Source organism: Lepidochelys kempii, chromosome 15 (assembly GCF_965140285.1).
Source record: "Lepidochelys kempii isolate rLepKem1 chromosome 15, rLepKem1.hap1, whole genome shotgun sequence".
NCBI lineage: Eukaryota > Metazoa > Chordata > Testudines > Cheloniidae > Lepidochelys > Lepidochelys kempii.
In genome coordinates, this window is record NC_136394.1 from 15,569,318 (window position 1) to 15,587,077 (window position 17,760).

The window sequence follows — 17,760 nt, forward strand, 5'->3', positions numbered from 1 at the left end:
TTCCCTAAACTTGGGATTTCATTAACAGGACAACTGCTGTATTTTTATTATCTGAGATAAGTTGCAGTAAAAGCTGTTCAGAGTCGGCTGGGAATTTATTAGCATATTGGCATTTATCCAGCTGCACTTCATGAAAGTAATGGGAAATGGTGGTGGTACACTGCCCTTGTATAAAGTGTTTGATATGAAAATGGAGAACTTTGGAGATCTGTAGGAGGGCTGAGTGTACTCACTTTGCTCCTATTCATTTCTCATGGCACTCTTTCAGAGTCATCAATCCAAACAATTTGTAATTGATTAACTATTTGTATATGTTTACATCTTAGGGTCTAGTAGTTGCGGTACAGGCCTGAGCATCAGGCCATCTGTCTCCTGCTCTCCTACACTTGCTATATGATTTGGGACAAGACACTTGGGGTGTGTGTGTGTGTGTGTGTGTTTTCCTGTCTCTAAAATGGGGGTGATAACTCCTACCTGACAGGCGGTTTGTAATCTCCTCAAAGAAGGGCTGCCTTTATCGTAATAATAGAAAATACTTCTTGCTGCGCTAGTCCAAGGATTTCAAAGCTCTTTATGAATACTGAGTATGCTGCATGGCACCCCTGTAAGGCAACCACTGGATGTATTGATCAGGAAACTGATGCGCAGAGAGGCTACCTTGTTTGCACGAAGTTGCACAAGTCAGTGATAGAACTGAGACTAGAACTCCTGCTTCCTGGTCTGTTGGTCTAAACACTCGACCATGATCCATCCCATGGAGGGGGCAGGAGGAAGAAGGAGATGTAGTGTGTATGAATATATCTACATTACATATAGTGTAGTTATAGTTTCCATTTATCACACGGTCCTATCATCCTCTATGTACATCTGAAATAAAAAAAAATACAAATGCAACCAGAGTAATTCTCCCACTGTTAGGTCTTCCAAAATCTAAAAAGCCATGTGTCTTTTTAATTAACTACAATGATGTTAACTAGCTCCGAAGAACAAGACAAATAAAGTACTAACAAAAATGAATGGAGCTGGCAGAATGGGTGGATCCTTATTGACAATATACATCTGCTCATTCCATTCTGGAATTCAGGCTCCAAACCATTCCAGCTGGCAAGATTTTTAATTCTAATACACAGAATATTAGTCCTTTAAAGGAGCACTAATTATATCGAGTCAACCTCAGGTCTTAAACTTCCATCCACCACACTTACCAAACAAAAAGCCCCTGAACCCAGTTCAAACACTCCACTGAATGAAGTCTGGAGAAACAGATAAGTCTTGTAGTCTGCACTGAGGTCAACAAACCTACTTAGATGGGAAGCTCTTTGAGGCAGGGACCGTTTTTTTTCATTGTATTTTATATTACCTAGCTCAATGCTAATTTCTTAGCTTCCTCTGTAATACTTATGACTTGACCACAAGCACAGAGACCATCCTGCACCAGTTTCAAGATTTCAGCTTCATTTATTTCCCTGCCAAATATTTTATATCTGCCACCAGGATAAGCTGCACTGTAAATTCAGTCTGTACTGCTGTAGAATTTGCCCCCCTGTTTCTTACAAATCTACTGGTCTGGGCTAGTGTTAATTTAGCAAGACTAATTAACTGAGGAAACAAAGCTGTTGAGTGAGAGATCCACATAGCAAGTATGCATACTTCTGTATGTCTCTACATACTGTGTGTTTGATTCACTCTTTGGACTGTTATGGATTGTTGTTCGAAACAAATCTTAATTAAATCTAAATCTTGTGCCATTTCTAGATACTTTATCCTGTAATTATGCCGATTTTAATTCTCTGCACACAATTGTTGTATAAAACCCCACAAACATTAAATTAAAAAAACATTCACTTACTCAAAAGTCTTCCAACTCACATATAGAAACAAAAGCCTCGGCCAGAGGTTTAATCCTGCTCCCACTGAAATCAATGGGAGATTTGACATTGGTTTCAGGGGGAGTGGAATTGGCTCCCATTCAGTGCTTAATTTGTGCCAGGGCTGAGCCCCAGCACCACTAGGCTTGGCAGTTCATAGCCCCAGCACCTCTGGGCTCCTGGCCAGCAGCTGCTTCTCTCTGGCTGCACAGCTCTGAAGGCAGCACCAGCAGCAGCGCAGAAGTAAGGGTGGCAAAACACCATACCAGGCCACCCTTAGTAACTTCTGTGCCGCTGCCCTTCTGAGCTGGGTATCTGGCCAGAAGCCACTGCTCTCTGGCCACCCACCCAGTGCTTAATGTTTTAATGCCTCTTTCGTTACAAATTAAGCATGGCTCCCATTCCATTCTTGTCTGTCTTGCACAAGTAATCCCTTTGATGTGGCAGGAAAATCTCCTTTTGTTGATAAATACCATGGACACCACAGGCCATTTTGTGTTTGGATATTATTTTTCTTGTGCAGCATTTACTAACAAATGCTTGAAGCTTTTACAGTGTGATCAACGTTGTATCTCCTCACAATAAACAGGAAGCCTTAGAATATACTTCATTACCAGTAGAGCACCACACGAATTCCAAAAGATAACAGCTCAAACTTTTTTTTTCTTCAAAACTGTGTTATCACTTCCTCTAGGAAACCCATGTAACTTCTGCCAGGCTGCTCTCTGCTAAGCCTATGCAAAATTGCAAGTTGTTACTTTGAAAATGAACAGTGCATTATCAACTTTAGAGTGTAGAAACTGACATCTGTAATGCATGTAATATTTATATATAATGTGCTTATATGCACTCTGAGGTATCAGCATAGTGGGTGTGGATTTAGTCCTGGTGCAAAGTGCTGGTTTGCCAGTAGAAGAGACTGATATTTTCTATTTATCCACAGAACTAGTGCAGCATGGAGAGCAGCAATATGCATCTCCCTGCAAGGACTTGCCAATGTCTTATGTTCAGAGCATACACACAAAGAAGTTAGATAAAAACATAAGTACTCATGCTGAAAGGTTGCAACATATCACAACTTTATTTCTTAGAATTCTGGTGCCAACAAGGAAACTGGTTGTGATGATGGTTTTTGTGATGTGGAAGCTTGTCTTCAAAGAACTGGTCTAAGCTCACCTACTCATTTCACATAGGTTACGAACCAGCTGTCAAGTGGCAGCTTTTGTCACTATATCACCATGAGCTGAATGTGAACCCCAATAACTTGTATGGGAAAAGCTGTGAATGCCATTACTGCAATATATTAGAGAGGTAGCCGTGTTAGTCTGTATCCACAAAAACAACGAGGAGTCTGGTGGCACCTTAAAGATTAACAGATTTATTCGGGCATAAGCTTTTGTGGGTTAAAAATCCCACTTCTGCAATATGTGCTTTCCTCATCCTGCTGTGTATGTTTCTGAACAGGGAGTGCCTATCACTTTAGCCAGATATAACTGCAAGAGACAAGCACCATACACATCTTTGGCACTGTAGAGACAATAAAATAACATTACTGATTTATGAGAGGCTCAGTTAATGGTGATAGCACCCTCTTTATCTTACTTGAAATCAAGTTCCAGTAAGTTATTTAAAAGTTTTAGCATTGAGACCCTGATCTTACAATTGGCTCCATGTAGATGGACTTATGTGCACAGGCAAAGTGCTGCTGACTTCAAAGGGGCTTCACCCATACAGAGCCAGATGCAGGATTGGGGCCTTAGATGTCTCAGTGACTGATGCCTTACGGCACACCATTAGTAACCATCCGGCAGCAGCCCTGAAGGAAGCAGTCAATAAATGGGAGCAGCAGCAACACAAGCAGTCCTCTCAACAAGCACTAAATATCCACCAAACCAGCAGCTTTCTAATGCAATCAGCTTCAGTAGTTATCTTCTCTCTTCCAGTATCGTATTTGCTAATCTGTCATTGAGGCTAACAGCCTGGTCCTCCTGCTCCTCCCCCCTCCCCAACCACCACATCTCTGCTACTACCCTCTCTCACTCTTACCTGTCCCCCATTCAGCTTATCTCCACCAGGCTCAGCCTCTTCTCCCTCCACCCTCCTTTTTATTAACTCAGTCCCGCATTTCCCCCCCCTTCAAGTCCAACAGCTACAAACAAGAAATATTTTTAAATGCAATGCATAGACAACCTGAAAAACCCAACATTCATGTTGCAATCCTTGCCCTGTACTCCCCCACCTTTGCTTGTGATCATCACTTGTCATGTCTACCTCTTGACTGACAACTGTCAGGGGATGGACTATGTCTTTTACTATATGTCTGTAACCCACAGACCCTCAGTAGCATTGAGAAAATGAATAACAATAATAATACAAATCTAGAGCTTTTTCTCCTTTTTTATATTGTATTGTTTGCCTAACAATGTTACAAGAGATAAACAGGGCGAGAGGCTGATTTTATACATTATATTATTTTAATGGAGGCTTTTTTCCTTTAAAATCTTGCTGCCTTCAAACATAACTCCAGTGCAGGAAAACTACACACACATACAAGATTCTTGGTTACATTAAGAGCCACTATAACATTTTACATACATATTGTTATGTTTTTTTTCTCCTTGGCCCTGTGTAATTATTTTTATCTGGCTGTTTCAATTCCTTTATCAGTTTCAGCTTGTTTACTGAATTTTCAGTCTCTAGATGAAGAAGGCTCATAAGGAGTCAGTTTACAGAAGTTAGAAGATCTAGATAACATTAAAGACAAGCAAAACCTTCAACAATATTGAAATTACTCAGATAGTTATTGCAGCTGACTGAGACAGAGTGTGCTTTGAGGCTGGGAAATTTCCATTACTGAAGTACAGGACAATGCCTGAATGCTGTGGCTGCTACTGTCGTAAAATAAAAGCTTAATTTCATACAGATGGCAGCCAAATATCAGCATATTAATTACAAGGGTGAGACTTATGCAATAAGCTTTTAAGACTGCATTAAAATGGATCTTTTTAATATTTAAAATATAATTGTAAACCACTCACACAAAATTAGGAAATGTATCATTGACTTGCTAATGCAACCAAGCTCCCAAGCTGCAGTTTGATGGCTTATTTGTGAGCAGTGAGTCTGACAAAAATATGACTGTACAAGCTTGCTCCTAGAACAAGGAATAAAAGAATGATATACAGAATTCTATTAGGTAATTAAGACAAGGTTGCTATTGTCCATATAGTCCTATGATTGGTAAGATTTTATGTTTTCCAACTTCTGTTTAGTCATTCAGGTACAGATGTGGGGACCTGCATGAAAATAAAAAGAATCCAGAGTTTAGATACATTGTATTAACGTGCAGCTATGACTAATTTAAATATTTACCAAATTAGGTCCTGTTCCTGCCTTCCTTGTACAGCCTAACTTCCATTGAAGTCAATGAGCATTTTGGGTGAGCAAGGAAGACAAAAAAAGATTTTTTTTTTTTTTAAAAAGGTATAATTAAATGCTGGGAAAACAGTAAATCAGATTTTTGTTTTCAGTTGGCTAGACTGAGTCAGGTTGTATATTGGTATTAACTGAATTACTGTATGAGAGGACAGGACGGCTATGGGCATTGGCTATATAGAGGAACTGAGTCTCATTTACACTAAGGCCACTTTACACTTGTCATATGGTGTAAAGTGGCCTTAGTGTAAATGAAAGTCAGGCCCAGGGGTTTTCAGCTCTAGATTACCAGTTTAAATCAAGTCTAGTTTAGTAGTCTCTAGAAGTTGTTAGCATCTGATGCTCTTTAAGAGTATAAGGATAGTTCCCAGTGGACCAGTGTTCATATCTAATGTCTTTAAGATTTAGATCACATTCATCACCATGGTATCTGAGTGCCTTACAAGTTAAAATATATCTTTTTAAAAGACTTCACATTTCTCTCCCTCCACACCCACACACAGATTTGGGGCTTTTTAAAATTACCAGGGGAAGGCTATGTTAAATATATGATATTTGCATTTCATTCTGAAGGTGTGGAGTTTCCTGATCATTCTGATCTGCTCCAGCAAAAGTATCACACTCTTAGACAAGCTCTGTCCCATTGGCACATGTGGAACTCAAACCTCCTTCCCAGTGATGGCAGGGTTAGGAGAGATGGCTATGGTTCTGAATGGGCACAGAGATTAAACTACCTTTCCACCTTTCCAGGCACATGGCATGTTGCTGTTCTGTGGATAAGCAAACAATTTCAATCTCCAGGGCTCACAGGTACTTTCAATAGTACTGCACTTAACACAAAGTGAGCTGTTAAAATGGACATATCACACAGGACAAAGTTAAGGCTTTCCAGACCCAGCTTCTAGGATAAACCCATCTATGTGAGCTGCGAAATGGATATGGCAGAAAAGTTAGTCCAAACCATAGCGTGTTTAACTTCACCATTATAATTATTAACCATTTCCCAGTGTCTTTTTAAAAAAATACAGCATCTTTGTATGGCTTTACTGTTCTTAATGGTGTTTTTGCAGCATATTATTGCATCTGTTCAGGGAGGTATTTTTCCTACTTCCAGGCACCAATGGAGATTTTGCCATAAGTACCCCCTTTAAGGCCTGAGCCCACAAAGATTTAGTCATGTACTTAACTTAAAGCACATGAATAGGCTTCATGGGACTATCCATGTGCTTAAAGCACATATGTAAGCCTTTGCAGGGTCATGGCCTTTGTCAAGGTTCCTCCCCCCACTCTGAACTCTAGGGTACAGATGTGGGGACCTGCATGAAAAACCTCCTAAGCTTATCTTTACCAGCTTAGGTCAAAACTTCCCCAAGGTACAAAATATTACACCCGTTATCCTTGGACTGGCCGCTACCACCACCAAACTAATACTGGTTACTGGGGAAGAGCTGTTTGGACGTGTCCTTCCCCCCAAAATACTTCCCAAAACCTTGCACCCCACTTCCTGGACAAGGTTTGGTAAAAAGCCTCACCAATTTGCCTAGGTGACTACAGACCCAGACCCTTGGATCTTAAGAACAATGAACAATCCTCCCAACACTTGCACCCCCCCTTTCCTGGGAAATGTTGGATAAAAAGCCTCACCAATTTGCATAGGTGACCACAGACCCAAACCCTTGGATCTGAGAACAATGAAAAAGCATTCAGTGTTTTACAAGAAGACTTTTAATAAAAAATAGAAGTAAATAGAAATAAAGAAATCCCCCCTGTAAAATCAGGATGGTAGATATCTTACAGGGTAATTAGATTCAAAAACATAGAGAACCCCTCTAGGCAAAACCTTAAGTTACAAAAAAGATACACAGACAGAAATAGTTATTCTATTCAGCACAATTCTTTTCTCAGCCATTTAAAGAAATCATAATCTAACACATACCTAGCTAGATTACTTACTAAAAGTTCTAAGGCTCCATTCCTGGTCTATCCCTGGCAGAAACCAGCATACAGACAGACACAGACCCTTTGTTTCTCTCCCTCCTCCCAGCTTTTGAAAGTATCTTGTCTCCTCATTGGTCATTTTGGTCAGGTGCCAGTGAGGTTACCTTTAGCTTCTTAACCCTTTACAGGTGAGAGGAGCTTTCCCCTGGCCAGGAGGGATTTCAAAGGGGTTTACCCTTCCCTTTATATTTATGACAGCCTTCATGAAAGGAAAGACCCAGTATGAACTACTAGGTAATGAAAATAAATATATACATGAAATGCTAATGATCCTATTTATATATATTGGCGTAGACATGCATTTGGACACATGTCCAGGCTGAACATAGTTGCACCCTGTCGGGAGGTGGCTGACTTTCCAACACTTATTGGTCTGCCTTATTGGCATCATTTTTGATCTGACATATCCTAGGGAAGGGGGAAATACATTAGATATACACTAGTTTTTAATCAAATTTTGCATTAAAGCTGCTATTACTGGTTGGTTGTTAGATTTTTCCTATAAGCATTTGTTTTACACTTGCTGATGACAGATTTATTTATGTATATATTCAGAACTGTAAGCATAATTTTGTTTTTTAAAGGTGTTAAGGGAACATTTTAAATCTTATTTTTATTTACTGAAACATTTATTCACATTTACAGATGTCTAAAATTTCTGAGAAAAGTAATGCCGGGTTCCTGAAGTGGAAAAAATAGTGTGAAAAACAAAGAGTTTTAGACATGAGGAAAAAATAACTCATACAAAGCAATGTTAACTGTTCCACTTAAATACACATACAATAAACCATATGGCTGAATGAGTATTAAACACTGGCTTTTCATCATTAGATTATTCCAGTCACACACAACATTTCTCACTGTACTAAACTGACTGGAGGATTGTATTGCATCTGAAACCGGGACACCTGCTGTGCATTCTGGCATGGAAGGCGATCCATGGAAGTGCTGGGGTAGCAGAGTATGTACAGTTGCAACAGGGATATTCTTTTCCTCTTGACTGCTATTCAAACAGGGAGCTGAATGTTTTGCTTTAAGATGAGGAGGCCTGGCATGTTAGAATCCAAAGGTTCCACAGCAGTTGAGAGAGAGTGGCCACTGAGAATAACAGTTGGTTTGGGGGAGCTGATACGGGCTAGTTGGAATGAAAGTTGGTTTGGGGCAATTGGTGACAGGAGAAGGGTTGGACTTGGTATATGCAATGGCAAGACAATGTAGGCAGTGGTGGGAGAGAGACAGAATTATCAAAGAAGTGCAGTGGTAGAAGCAGGGAGTCCCTTGAGGTGGAGAGAAGAGAGACAGCAATAGGCAGGGCAGGAATGCCAATAGGAAGCCAGGCAAAGTGGGTCAGAAGCACTATTTTTCAAAGACTATATAACCAGCTGAGTCTCCGATAAAGATGAGACCCCAACTCGCCCATGTGCTGGCAAGCACTGGCTGAAGGGACACAGGGGCGGGGAGAGGGTCTGGGCATCAATTATTTGTTTTTAGTGTTTGTACGTAAAATAGGGAAGATGTATTCCAGAACTGAAGTCAGAAGGCCCATGTCCCCTGGAGGGACTGTTAATAATAGGACACCGTGGTACATTGATGGAGTTGGGCTGTTCAGCTTCACCCTTTGCAAATGAAACACGGTGGCAGCACTGGAGCTGTGAGTTCTCTGAAGTGCTGCAGCTGGCTGCATGAGCCATGGAACTCAATCTGAAGTTCCCCAGAAACCTGGATTTTGCAGACACATGGGTACCCCAGTGGTAGAGCTGGTGGATGGACCTGGCCATGCAGGAGGCTGATGACAGCAGTAAAGTAAAACTATTATCATACCTTACTGGGGAACAATGCAGACAGATATGCACTACTCGGAAGTGTACCACTGCCTCAAGCCTCACAGCAGTCCTAGGAGTTATTGCTTCTCAAAGCAGAATGAAACTGTAACATGACACAGGCTTTTCCTAGAGACCAATCTGAAGGGGATGGGCTAGACCCCTCTGCTATTGCCTTATGCACACTGGCTACAACATACAATTTTAGGGGAGTTGACAGGCTTCCTAATTTGGGACAGAATAGTCTGCAGCATTGGGAACACAATCTGTAGGAGCGGTTGCTCCGAGAAGACGATCTCACGTTAGACAGATGCTTAGACATCTGTCACAAGACATCAGTCTCAAGAGAAAGGATAAAAGCTCTAGGAGGCACAACAGCCCCAGAAGGGCATGCAGTGAGACAGCAGCAAAGGAGAGCAGATGGCATGGGTTCCAGACCATGGTGAGATGCATTAAGTGTGGAAGACAGCATGAGCAGGCAGAGGAGAAATGCCCTGCACTAGCACAGCATTGTAAGGAATGTGGCAAGTTGAATCATTTTAGCAGTGCGTGCAAGAGCCGGGGAAAGTCTCAGAAAGATTTAGTCAGACTTGTACAAGAGGGGGATGGGACATCAGACAGCAGCGATGACATCATGATTCTCTCCTTAAGTCCGAGAGAATACTAGGTTCAGGTTGTTGGGACAGAAAAGCAACACGTGAAAATACCAACCTCCATGCATGCAACAATGTTAATAGGAAAATGCCCTGTGCAATCTCAACTGGATAGCAGGGCCTACTGTAATGTGATTCCTTGGGTTGAATTGGACTCAAAAACACCTATTACAAACAGCAGGCACAATCTAAAAATGTAGAATGAGAGCATAAAACAGCCCATAGGAAAATGTGACCTCACAGTAACTAGCTAAAAAATAACAGATAGTACCAACTGCAGTTGGTGGTGGTGGATAGTCTTAGGGTCTAAGGTGCTTACTGTATAAGGCATAGATCTGATTAGGGTACAGTGTCAGAATTTTATAGCTGCAGTGCAGGAAGCAAAAAGCAGAGTCCCATGGATAATAGAGACAATTTTAAATGTATATGGAAATCTTTTCAAAGGCTACAGGTGCCGCAAAGGAATGCTTCTCCTGAAAGTAGACCCCTCCCTCCCCCGGGGAACCTGTGTGCTTACCTCAAAGGACAATTACAATGGGACTACATAATCAAATATGGAAGGGGCTCAAAAATCTGCAGAGTAGGGGTATTGTAGCACCTGTAGAGGCCAGTACAGCCTGTATAAGCAGCATGGTAGTGGTAAAGAAGCCCTCAGGCAAATTATGCATCTGCATAGACCCAAAGCCACTGAACCAGGCATTGAAAAGAAACCACTATCCACTGCCCACAATTGATGACATCTTGCCAGAACTTTTCAGTCTGTGATGTGAGAAATGGGTTTTGCATAAAGAGTCCAGCATGCTAACATCCTTTGTAACACCATTTGGTCACTACAGATGGCTGAGTGTGCTGATGGGGATAAGCCCAGTACAAGAGGTGTTCAAGAGAAGATTCACCCAAGTGAAGATGTGACAGAAAACTACAAGCTTTTCTACAGCAATGCAGGGACAAGAACAAAGAACTAAACCAAGAAAAAATGTACCTCAAATAACGTGAGGTGACATTAATTGGACCTCAGCTCACAGCAGAAGGACTGAGAGCAGATCCCAATAAGATTAAGGCAGCAAGAGACATGCTAGCTCTAGTGCTTAGAGCGCTTCTTAAGAATGATAAATGTTCTGTCCATACCTGGCTTCAGAGCAGACCCCATAAGTCAGCTCACAAGGCTGGATGTTGGGTGGGACTGGACGGTTCCTCAAGAGCAAGCATTTGATACACTGAGACACATGAAGCACTTCCAGCCAGGAGAGACACTGATGCTCCAGTGTGATGCATCAGAGAGAGGATTGGGTGTAGCTCTTTTTCAGAAGCAACCACTTCCTTATGCCAGCAGAGTGCTGTCAGAAACTGAACAGAGGTATGCCCAAATAGAATCATAGAATATCAAGGTTGGAAGGGATCTCAGGAGGTCATCTAGTCCAACCCCCTGCTTGAAGCAGGACCAATCCCCAATTTTTGACCCAGATCCCTAAATGGCCCCCCTCAAGGATTGAACTCACAACCCTGGGTTTAGCAGGCCAATGCTCAAACCACTGAGCTATCCCTCCCCTCAATAGGAAAAGAGCAGCTGGCTGTGGTATTTGGAGTGGAGCAATTCCATCAGCACTCCTATGGTCATCCACTAATCGTGCACTCAGACCACAAACCCCTAGATACAATCATGACAAAGTACCTTCCTCGTGCTCCAAAGAGATGGCAGCGCATGCTGATGTGCCTCCAACACTACCAGGCAGAGATCGGACATTGTCCGGGAATGACGACTGGTGTTAGTTGACACCATGAGCAGGGCATATAGAGCCAGCATCGGGGGCTGGCGGAAGGGGATCAGGACACTGAATCCATGAACGTGCTGCACTATCTCTCCGTTTCAACAGCGAAGCTGATGGGATCAAAGAGGCTCAAGAAAAGGACACCTAACTATAAGCAGTCAAGAGAACAATACTAGCAGGGTGGCCAGAAGACAAAAGCCACGTATCACTAGGTGCAGAACCATATTTTCAAATGAAAGATGAGCTGATTATGCAGGTTGGAATCGTATTTCGAAGACAGAGAGCTGTTGTTCCCATCTCCTTCCGTAAGGACGTCACGTAAAGACACATGCTTCACACCTGGGCCCTGACAGCTACCTCAGATAGGCTCTGAGTCTTTACTGGCCAAGATAGAGTCTTTACTGGCCAAGAACTGATACACAGCTCTGCTCCTTGACAGAAGGGTGGGACATCTAGCGGTCAGGCGATAACCACCCGCCCAAGGAAATTCGGTTACTGCAAGAGCTCCCCACCCAAGTAGGGGACACGGGCGGAGCAGACTTATCCACCTTCAGGGAAAAGCAGTAGGCGAGTACAGGGAATTACTATTCACAGTGTGGGGCGGTCAATGCCCTAACTCTGCCTGGTATAAGAAGCATGTCAGGGATTGGCCAACTGAAGGCCCCCTGTGTGAGAGGCACGGGCACCCTCCCGGCCACTGTACTCACTGACAGCGGACAACAATTTGCCTCAGAAGAATTCAAGGCCCCAGTTGTGCGGGGTCGCCCCGCTCTGGAGACGCAGCCCAGGGGCACTGACAAGGCGCGCGGCAGGTGGCGCCCCAGAGCAGCGCAGGCACCGGCCCATTGGCAGGCTGGCTTCCGTCACCGGACGCCGAATGGTGCTCTGCAGCAAGCGCTTTCCCAGCTCAGCAGGCACGCCGGCCACGTGACCTACCCGGCCCCGCCCCCTCGGTGGCGCTGCGGCTCTGAAGTTACCGCAGTCCCCTTAGCCCCGCCCCTCCTGTCCCTCTCGCGCCTGGTTTCCTCGCTCCTCCTCCTGCTGTGTGCGCGAGTCCTCCGTCCCCTCCTCCTCCCGTCTGTGCGCGCGCGCCCCCCTCAGCCTCTGTCTCCTCACAGCAGCGGCGAGCGGGCCTGGGAGCGGGCGGCAGCGGGTCCCTCTTGAGCGCAGCGGCCGCGCGGGCACCGGAGGCGACCACATCCCCCTTCCATAGCGGTTCCCGGCACGCAGAACATGGCGGCGGTACCGGGGGCCGGGGCTGCGGCCGGCTCGGCCAACGCCGGGGGTCCGGAGATGGTGCGGGGCCAGGTGTTCGATGTGGGGCCCCGCTACGTCAACCTCTCCTACATCGGGGAGGGGGCCTATGGCATGGTCTGGTGAGTACCGGCCGGGGAGCCGAGCCGAGCCGAGCCGGGGCAGCGCCCTGCCCCGCCCGCCGAGCCTGGCCCGCAGCCTCTCCCGGGGGCTAGGGAACAGCCCGCGGCCCCAGCCTCCTGGCCCTCCCGCCGGGGCTTAAGCATCTCTGCATCCTGCTCCTCTTCCCTGCCTGCTGCTGCCTCGTACCCCCGCTTGCTTCCCTTGCCCTCTTCTCTGACTCCTAGCCCCAGTCGCTGCCCCTTCCTTCTCCAGTCCTGCTTCAAGGCTTAATTTTTTTTTCCCGTTTACTGTCTCTTAGGTTGGTTTAACTCTCTCCCCCCACCCCCTTCTTGGTGATGTGTTTTTAAAATGGAAAAGGTAACCAAAATCGTGACTATGACTGATTATAAGCACTAGGGCTCACCTTGTATGCCCCAAGACCACACTGGGTAAACAAAAAAAGAGACTCTGTGTGTAGGAATTATTACCCCCAAGTCTCTCTTCTTTGGTTGTGATTTGCCACACCTCCCCTCCAGTAATGGCAAGTCACTTTGTCTAGCCTAGTAAACCTCATAGATTGGTGACATTTTTCTTCGTTATAGTTGAAACTGTTTTGTATCAGAGACTTCCAGTGAAACACAGTAAAACGCAAACATGTATGCAAAGTGAATGTGTGCACTCAACTATTTGATATCGTCTGTCTTAAAGGGGCTATAAGAATGATGTGAAATGCACAGATGTATTTGAGCAAGTTAAGGTGTTTATCTTCTAGTAGTGTAGTGAGTTTGGGTTGAGCTGATGCATGTATGTGGGTGGTAGGATGGTCTAGTGGCTAGGATACAAGAGTATCTCTGCCTTGCTCTGTGACCTTGCTTAAATCGTTTATCCCATTTGTGTCTGTCTTTCCGTCTGTAAAGTGGATTAAAGAAATTTACCTCCTGAATTGATTTCAAGTCTGCAAATGAAACAGGATTAATAACTTTCCTTCAAACCCTGTGCTGATTTTCCTTTGGAATGCACTTTGTCTTTCTATGACATTTCATTTTTAAAAGACTGGGTATGTTTTGAAATAAATTTGATTTATCACTTTTTTAGTTACATATTCAAAAAAATTTTTTACAGCTATAACCTTTAATTCAGGGGTTGAATTATGCTGACTTTTGATGGCTCCATGAGAGGTAGTCACCTTGTATTCCAGAATTTAAACTTTCATTTAGGCCTGGATTCGCCGAGGAGTTAATCGTATGCTTAAGTGCTTTTACTGGATTGTGACATTAGCCCTTTTAGTTGTGGTGATAACTTTCAAAATGTGATTTGAGGTTCTGTTTATGCTTGTGTATATATATTTGTACCAATGCAGTTACGCTGGTGTAAATCACCAAGGTGGATGCACTGTACAGATTTTAATACGAGGCTTTTGTTAGTGCAGTTTACCTCAAAAACCAGAATAAGCTTTACTAGTGCAAGCCTAGTTTTACACCTGTTCAGAACATCTACTTTGAGGGGTTTGGAGCAGTGTAGCTGCACTAGTACAAATACCCTTGGTGTAGATAGACTCTGAATGTAAACCACACATTGACATTTGTCTGAGGTTGAAGATAGCCTCAAATAGTACTTCTAAGTACTTCTAAATGTATACTGCCCCATTTATCGAAGTGGGATGCTAACAATGGTGAAATTTAATTTAGCTTCAAACTTATCTATTTCACTACTGATCAAAGGCTGCAAGAAATGTTACGAAGAGTACACAGTCTACTGGTAATAACATAATATTTTGGCTTCACAGGTGAATGGGGTGTGGTTTGTGGGCAGGACTAGGGAACATATTACTTTTTTCCTCCCTCGACTGGATGTCTGGTTAGTGACTTGAGATAAAACCTTAAATTTTCCATTTCACCTCAAACAATGTCTGTATAAGGTAGCCTTTTTATCTTAAAAACTCAACACATTAATATATTTTATATACAATTAATGACAAGTGTTTTTGGACTAAAATAAAAATGTTAGACCCTACTGTTCCAAATGCACTATGGTTTGTTGAGCTGCTGTATTCCCCCTATGGAGTTAAGAAGTTAAAGCATTCGCTATATCGGGTATTAATTTCTTAATTGCTGTTGTTCAGTACAGTCTCAAGTGTGAAAGGACATGAAACAAACATTATAAATTTGTATTGCATATTTAATAAGGAAAGTGTTGGATTGCATGTATCCTAGTGAGATGTCATAGCAACTAATGTTTGTTAACATGTAGGAACACAAACTACTATGATTACATAAGATTACTTTCAAGCAACTGGAAGTATATTCATGATGCAGATTGACACTTGATGTTTCATGCTTTGCCTTGCTTGCAAAGCTGTGTGTGCAATTCTTACACTATGGAGGCATTTTCATGGGGGTGGGGAGAAGATGTCATCAGATTTTTTTTGAAAGCTTCAGAAGTAGATTTATAATTTTTTCAGTGAGATAAAATTAGTAAAGCTATGGTACTAAAGTCTTGCGACTCTAGACTAAATTAATATATAACATTTGAGAGATCATATTTATCAGTATATAGTGCCATGGCTTCATAATGCAGAAATGTAAAAGACTGAAGAGTTGTGAAAGCTACCTGGTGTGTTTTTCATAACCTCTCATTATATTTGTAAATTATCCAAGCTGTGAGTTCAATTAAACAAGCACGCTCTCATGGCCCATGTTAGTCTTTTAGCGAAGTTAAATTGAAGCAACAACCACTTTAACCTTCCATGACAAGACAGCGATATTGTAAACAGAGGACTGTGGCTTCACAGCTGGGTCAAACAGAGAGAACTGAGTATGTTCAGGAGCAAAGCCTTAATCAATACAAAGCTGAAACAATAGATAAGGAAAGAAAGGAAAATACTGGTCAAGTAAGCTGCTTGTATAAATGTTCTCTCATTCAAATTTTCTCTAGTATGAAAAACTGTAGAGATAATAGTTAAATGCTTTCCTTTAACTCAATCATCCATAGCCAGGTCAGGATTTAGAGTAAAAACAGAGTTATTAGAGCTGTATGTCAAGTAATATTTTATAGGTGTGCTTTTTCAATATTCTGGAGAGTAAAGGAGGATAAATTATGTATTGATTTGAAGGGTAATTTTAGAGGAACCTGTGTCTTAACCTTATGCCCCTAAATTTAAACTCTGTAATTTTCAAAGGTTATATTTTTGCCAGCATAACACATTCTGTCTCAGTTGTCTCCAAGGGCTAGATTCCGTCCTTGTGCCTGTTTGATTCACGTTCAGATTGTGCTATCGGAGAACAGGACTGGAGCTTGACTGGCTCAGCCTGAGCATAGCGGAAATGTTTACCAAAGGATGGTTCTCCTCCCCAACAGTCAACCAGGGAAGTCAAGAGTGGAAGAAAGCTGAAAACTAGTCACCAGTTACAGCTCCCTGATTCTCTGCCCTGATCCTGGCACAGGTTAAAGGGGACTAGGGGCTGCCTCACTTTTGCCTGCTGGCTGTGGTCCCTAAGGGGCTGACCATAAACTACTTGGAGATAACAAGAAACAGTCCCACTGCTCCCGCACTGTGGCCCCCTGGGGTCTTCTCTCCCTCTTCTGGGTATTCCTCCATGCTGAAGAAATACTCGGCAGGAAAACTTGAAGGAGTTTTATGTTCCCTTTGTGCCACCCACGTAGCACATAGGACAGAAGATGTATCCTAAACAATTGATTGTGGCCCCTGGACTGTTTTGAGATTACTTTGACCCTCTGGCTCAACAGAATGGACATCATCTGTCTACAGATACTGTCTTATGTCTAAAGCTATGTCTATACTATGGACCTTACAGTGGCACAGCTGTACTGCTGCAGCTGCGCTGTTGTAAGGTCTTCTGTGTAGCCACTCTGTGCCAGTGGGAGAGAGCTCTCCTGCCAGCATAATTAAACCACCTCCAATGAATGGTGGTGGCTATGTCAGGTGGGAGACAAAAGTGCTAGTGTAGACAGAGCCTAAGTTGACTTAAAGCTTCACACCATCCTAATAGGAAAAATGTACTAGTATCTATCCATTTTCATCTTTTTAGAGAAAATACTTCTAATAGAAATCTTAAATCTGAAATCCTTTTACGAATCAACTTCTTCAAGAAAGAGGATGGATATTTTAAATGAAATGTATGACAATTCTCCTCATAAAATTTCCCAGTGGGTCAATTCTAATGGGATTAATAGGAAACTTTTGTTCTAAACTGAGATTGTTGATAATCATTACTTCTCAACTAGAATATATGTTTTAAACATTCAACTTAATAGTTGTTCCAATAGTTTATACGGTACTTAGACTATATGATGTCAGCGACTCAAAGGTATGCATAGCAGTTGCAATCACAACATGCTGTTCCCAAGCTTTTAGAACCAACAGATATGAGATTTGAACATTCTTTTAAATATTTATCCTTTATTCTCAATTACAAACATTTATATTTTAACTGACATAAAATGTTTGTGGTTGTGGCAATGCTTCATGCACACCGATGTTGGGGTAAATTTTGATGGGATATAGAGGGCTTCCAAAAAACAAAACACAAAACCCTACACGCATTGCCACTAATCAGTCCTTTCCAAACATAAAAAAAAGAAGAATTTTAAACATTCAGTTAAATGATTGTCTTGTCAGTTCCCATTGACAAAGTGAATAATGTGTAGTTCATATTCAAAAATTTAAAAAAGATACATTACAATGATCTGTCTTCACCAGAGTGTCTAGATGCTTGCTGGATCAGGGCCTGTGTGGGTAACAGTGAAACAGATCGTACATTTGACAATAAATAAACTAGGAAAGATTTTCAGTAAAACTTTCATTTACAGTAAACTTAGGTAAAAAGAGTCAGACAGAAGT

The 17,760-nt window shown here is 42.6% G+C and overlaps 1 protein-coding gene and 1 long non-coding RNA gene across 3 annotated transcripts in view; one reads left to right on the plus strand and one right to left on the minus strand.

Annotated features, from left to right (window-relative positions):
* Window positions 1–4,355: 4,355 nt before the first annotated feature.
* The window catches only part of LOC140898837 (uncharacterized), a 78,461-nt gene continuing 65,056 nt past the window's right edge, over window positions 4,356–17,760 (minus strand). Inside the window, exon 3 of the long non-coding RNA XR_012155121.1 lies at window positions 4,356–5,164. This is a non-coding gene — a long non-coding RNA (uncharacterized LOC140898837). The remainder of the gene's footprint in view (window positions 5,165–17,760) is intronic.
* MAPK1 (mitogen-activated protein kinase 1) overlaps window positions 12,613–17,760 on the plus strand; it is a 48,479-nt gene continuing 43,331 nt past the window's right edge. The window contains exon 1 of one of the 2 annotated variants that reach the window (XM_073313322.2): window positions 12,613–12,919. In XM_073313322.2, the coding sequence (XP_073169423.1) occupies window positions 12,777–12,919 (143 nt within the window). In that variant the 5' untranslated portion in view covers window positions 12,613–12,776. The remainder of the gene's footprint in view (window positions 12,920–17,760) is intronic. The other variant, XM_073313321.2, reaches the window with a different exon arrangement.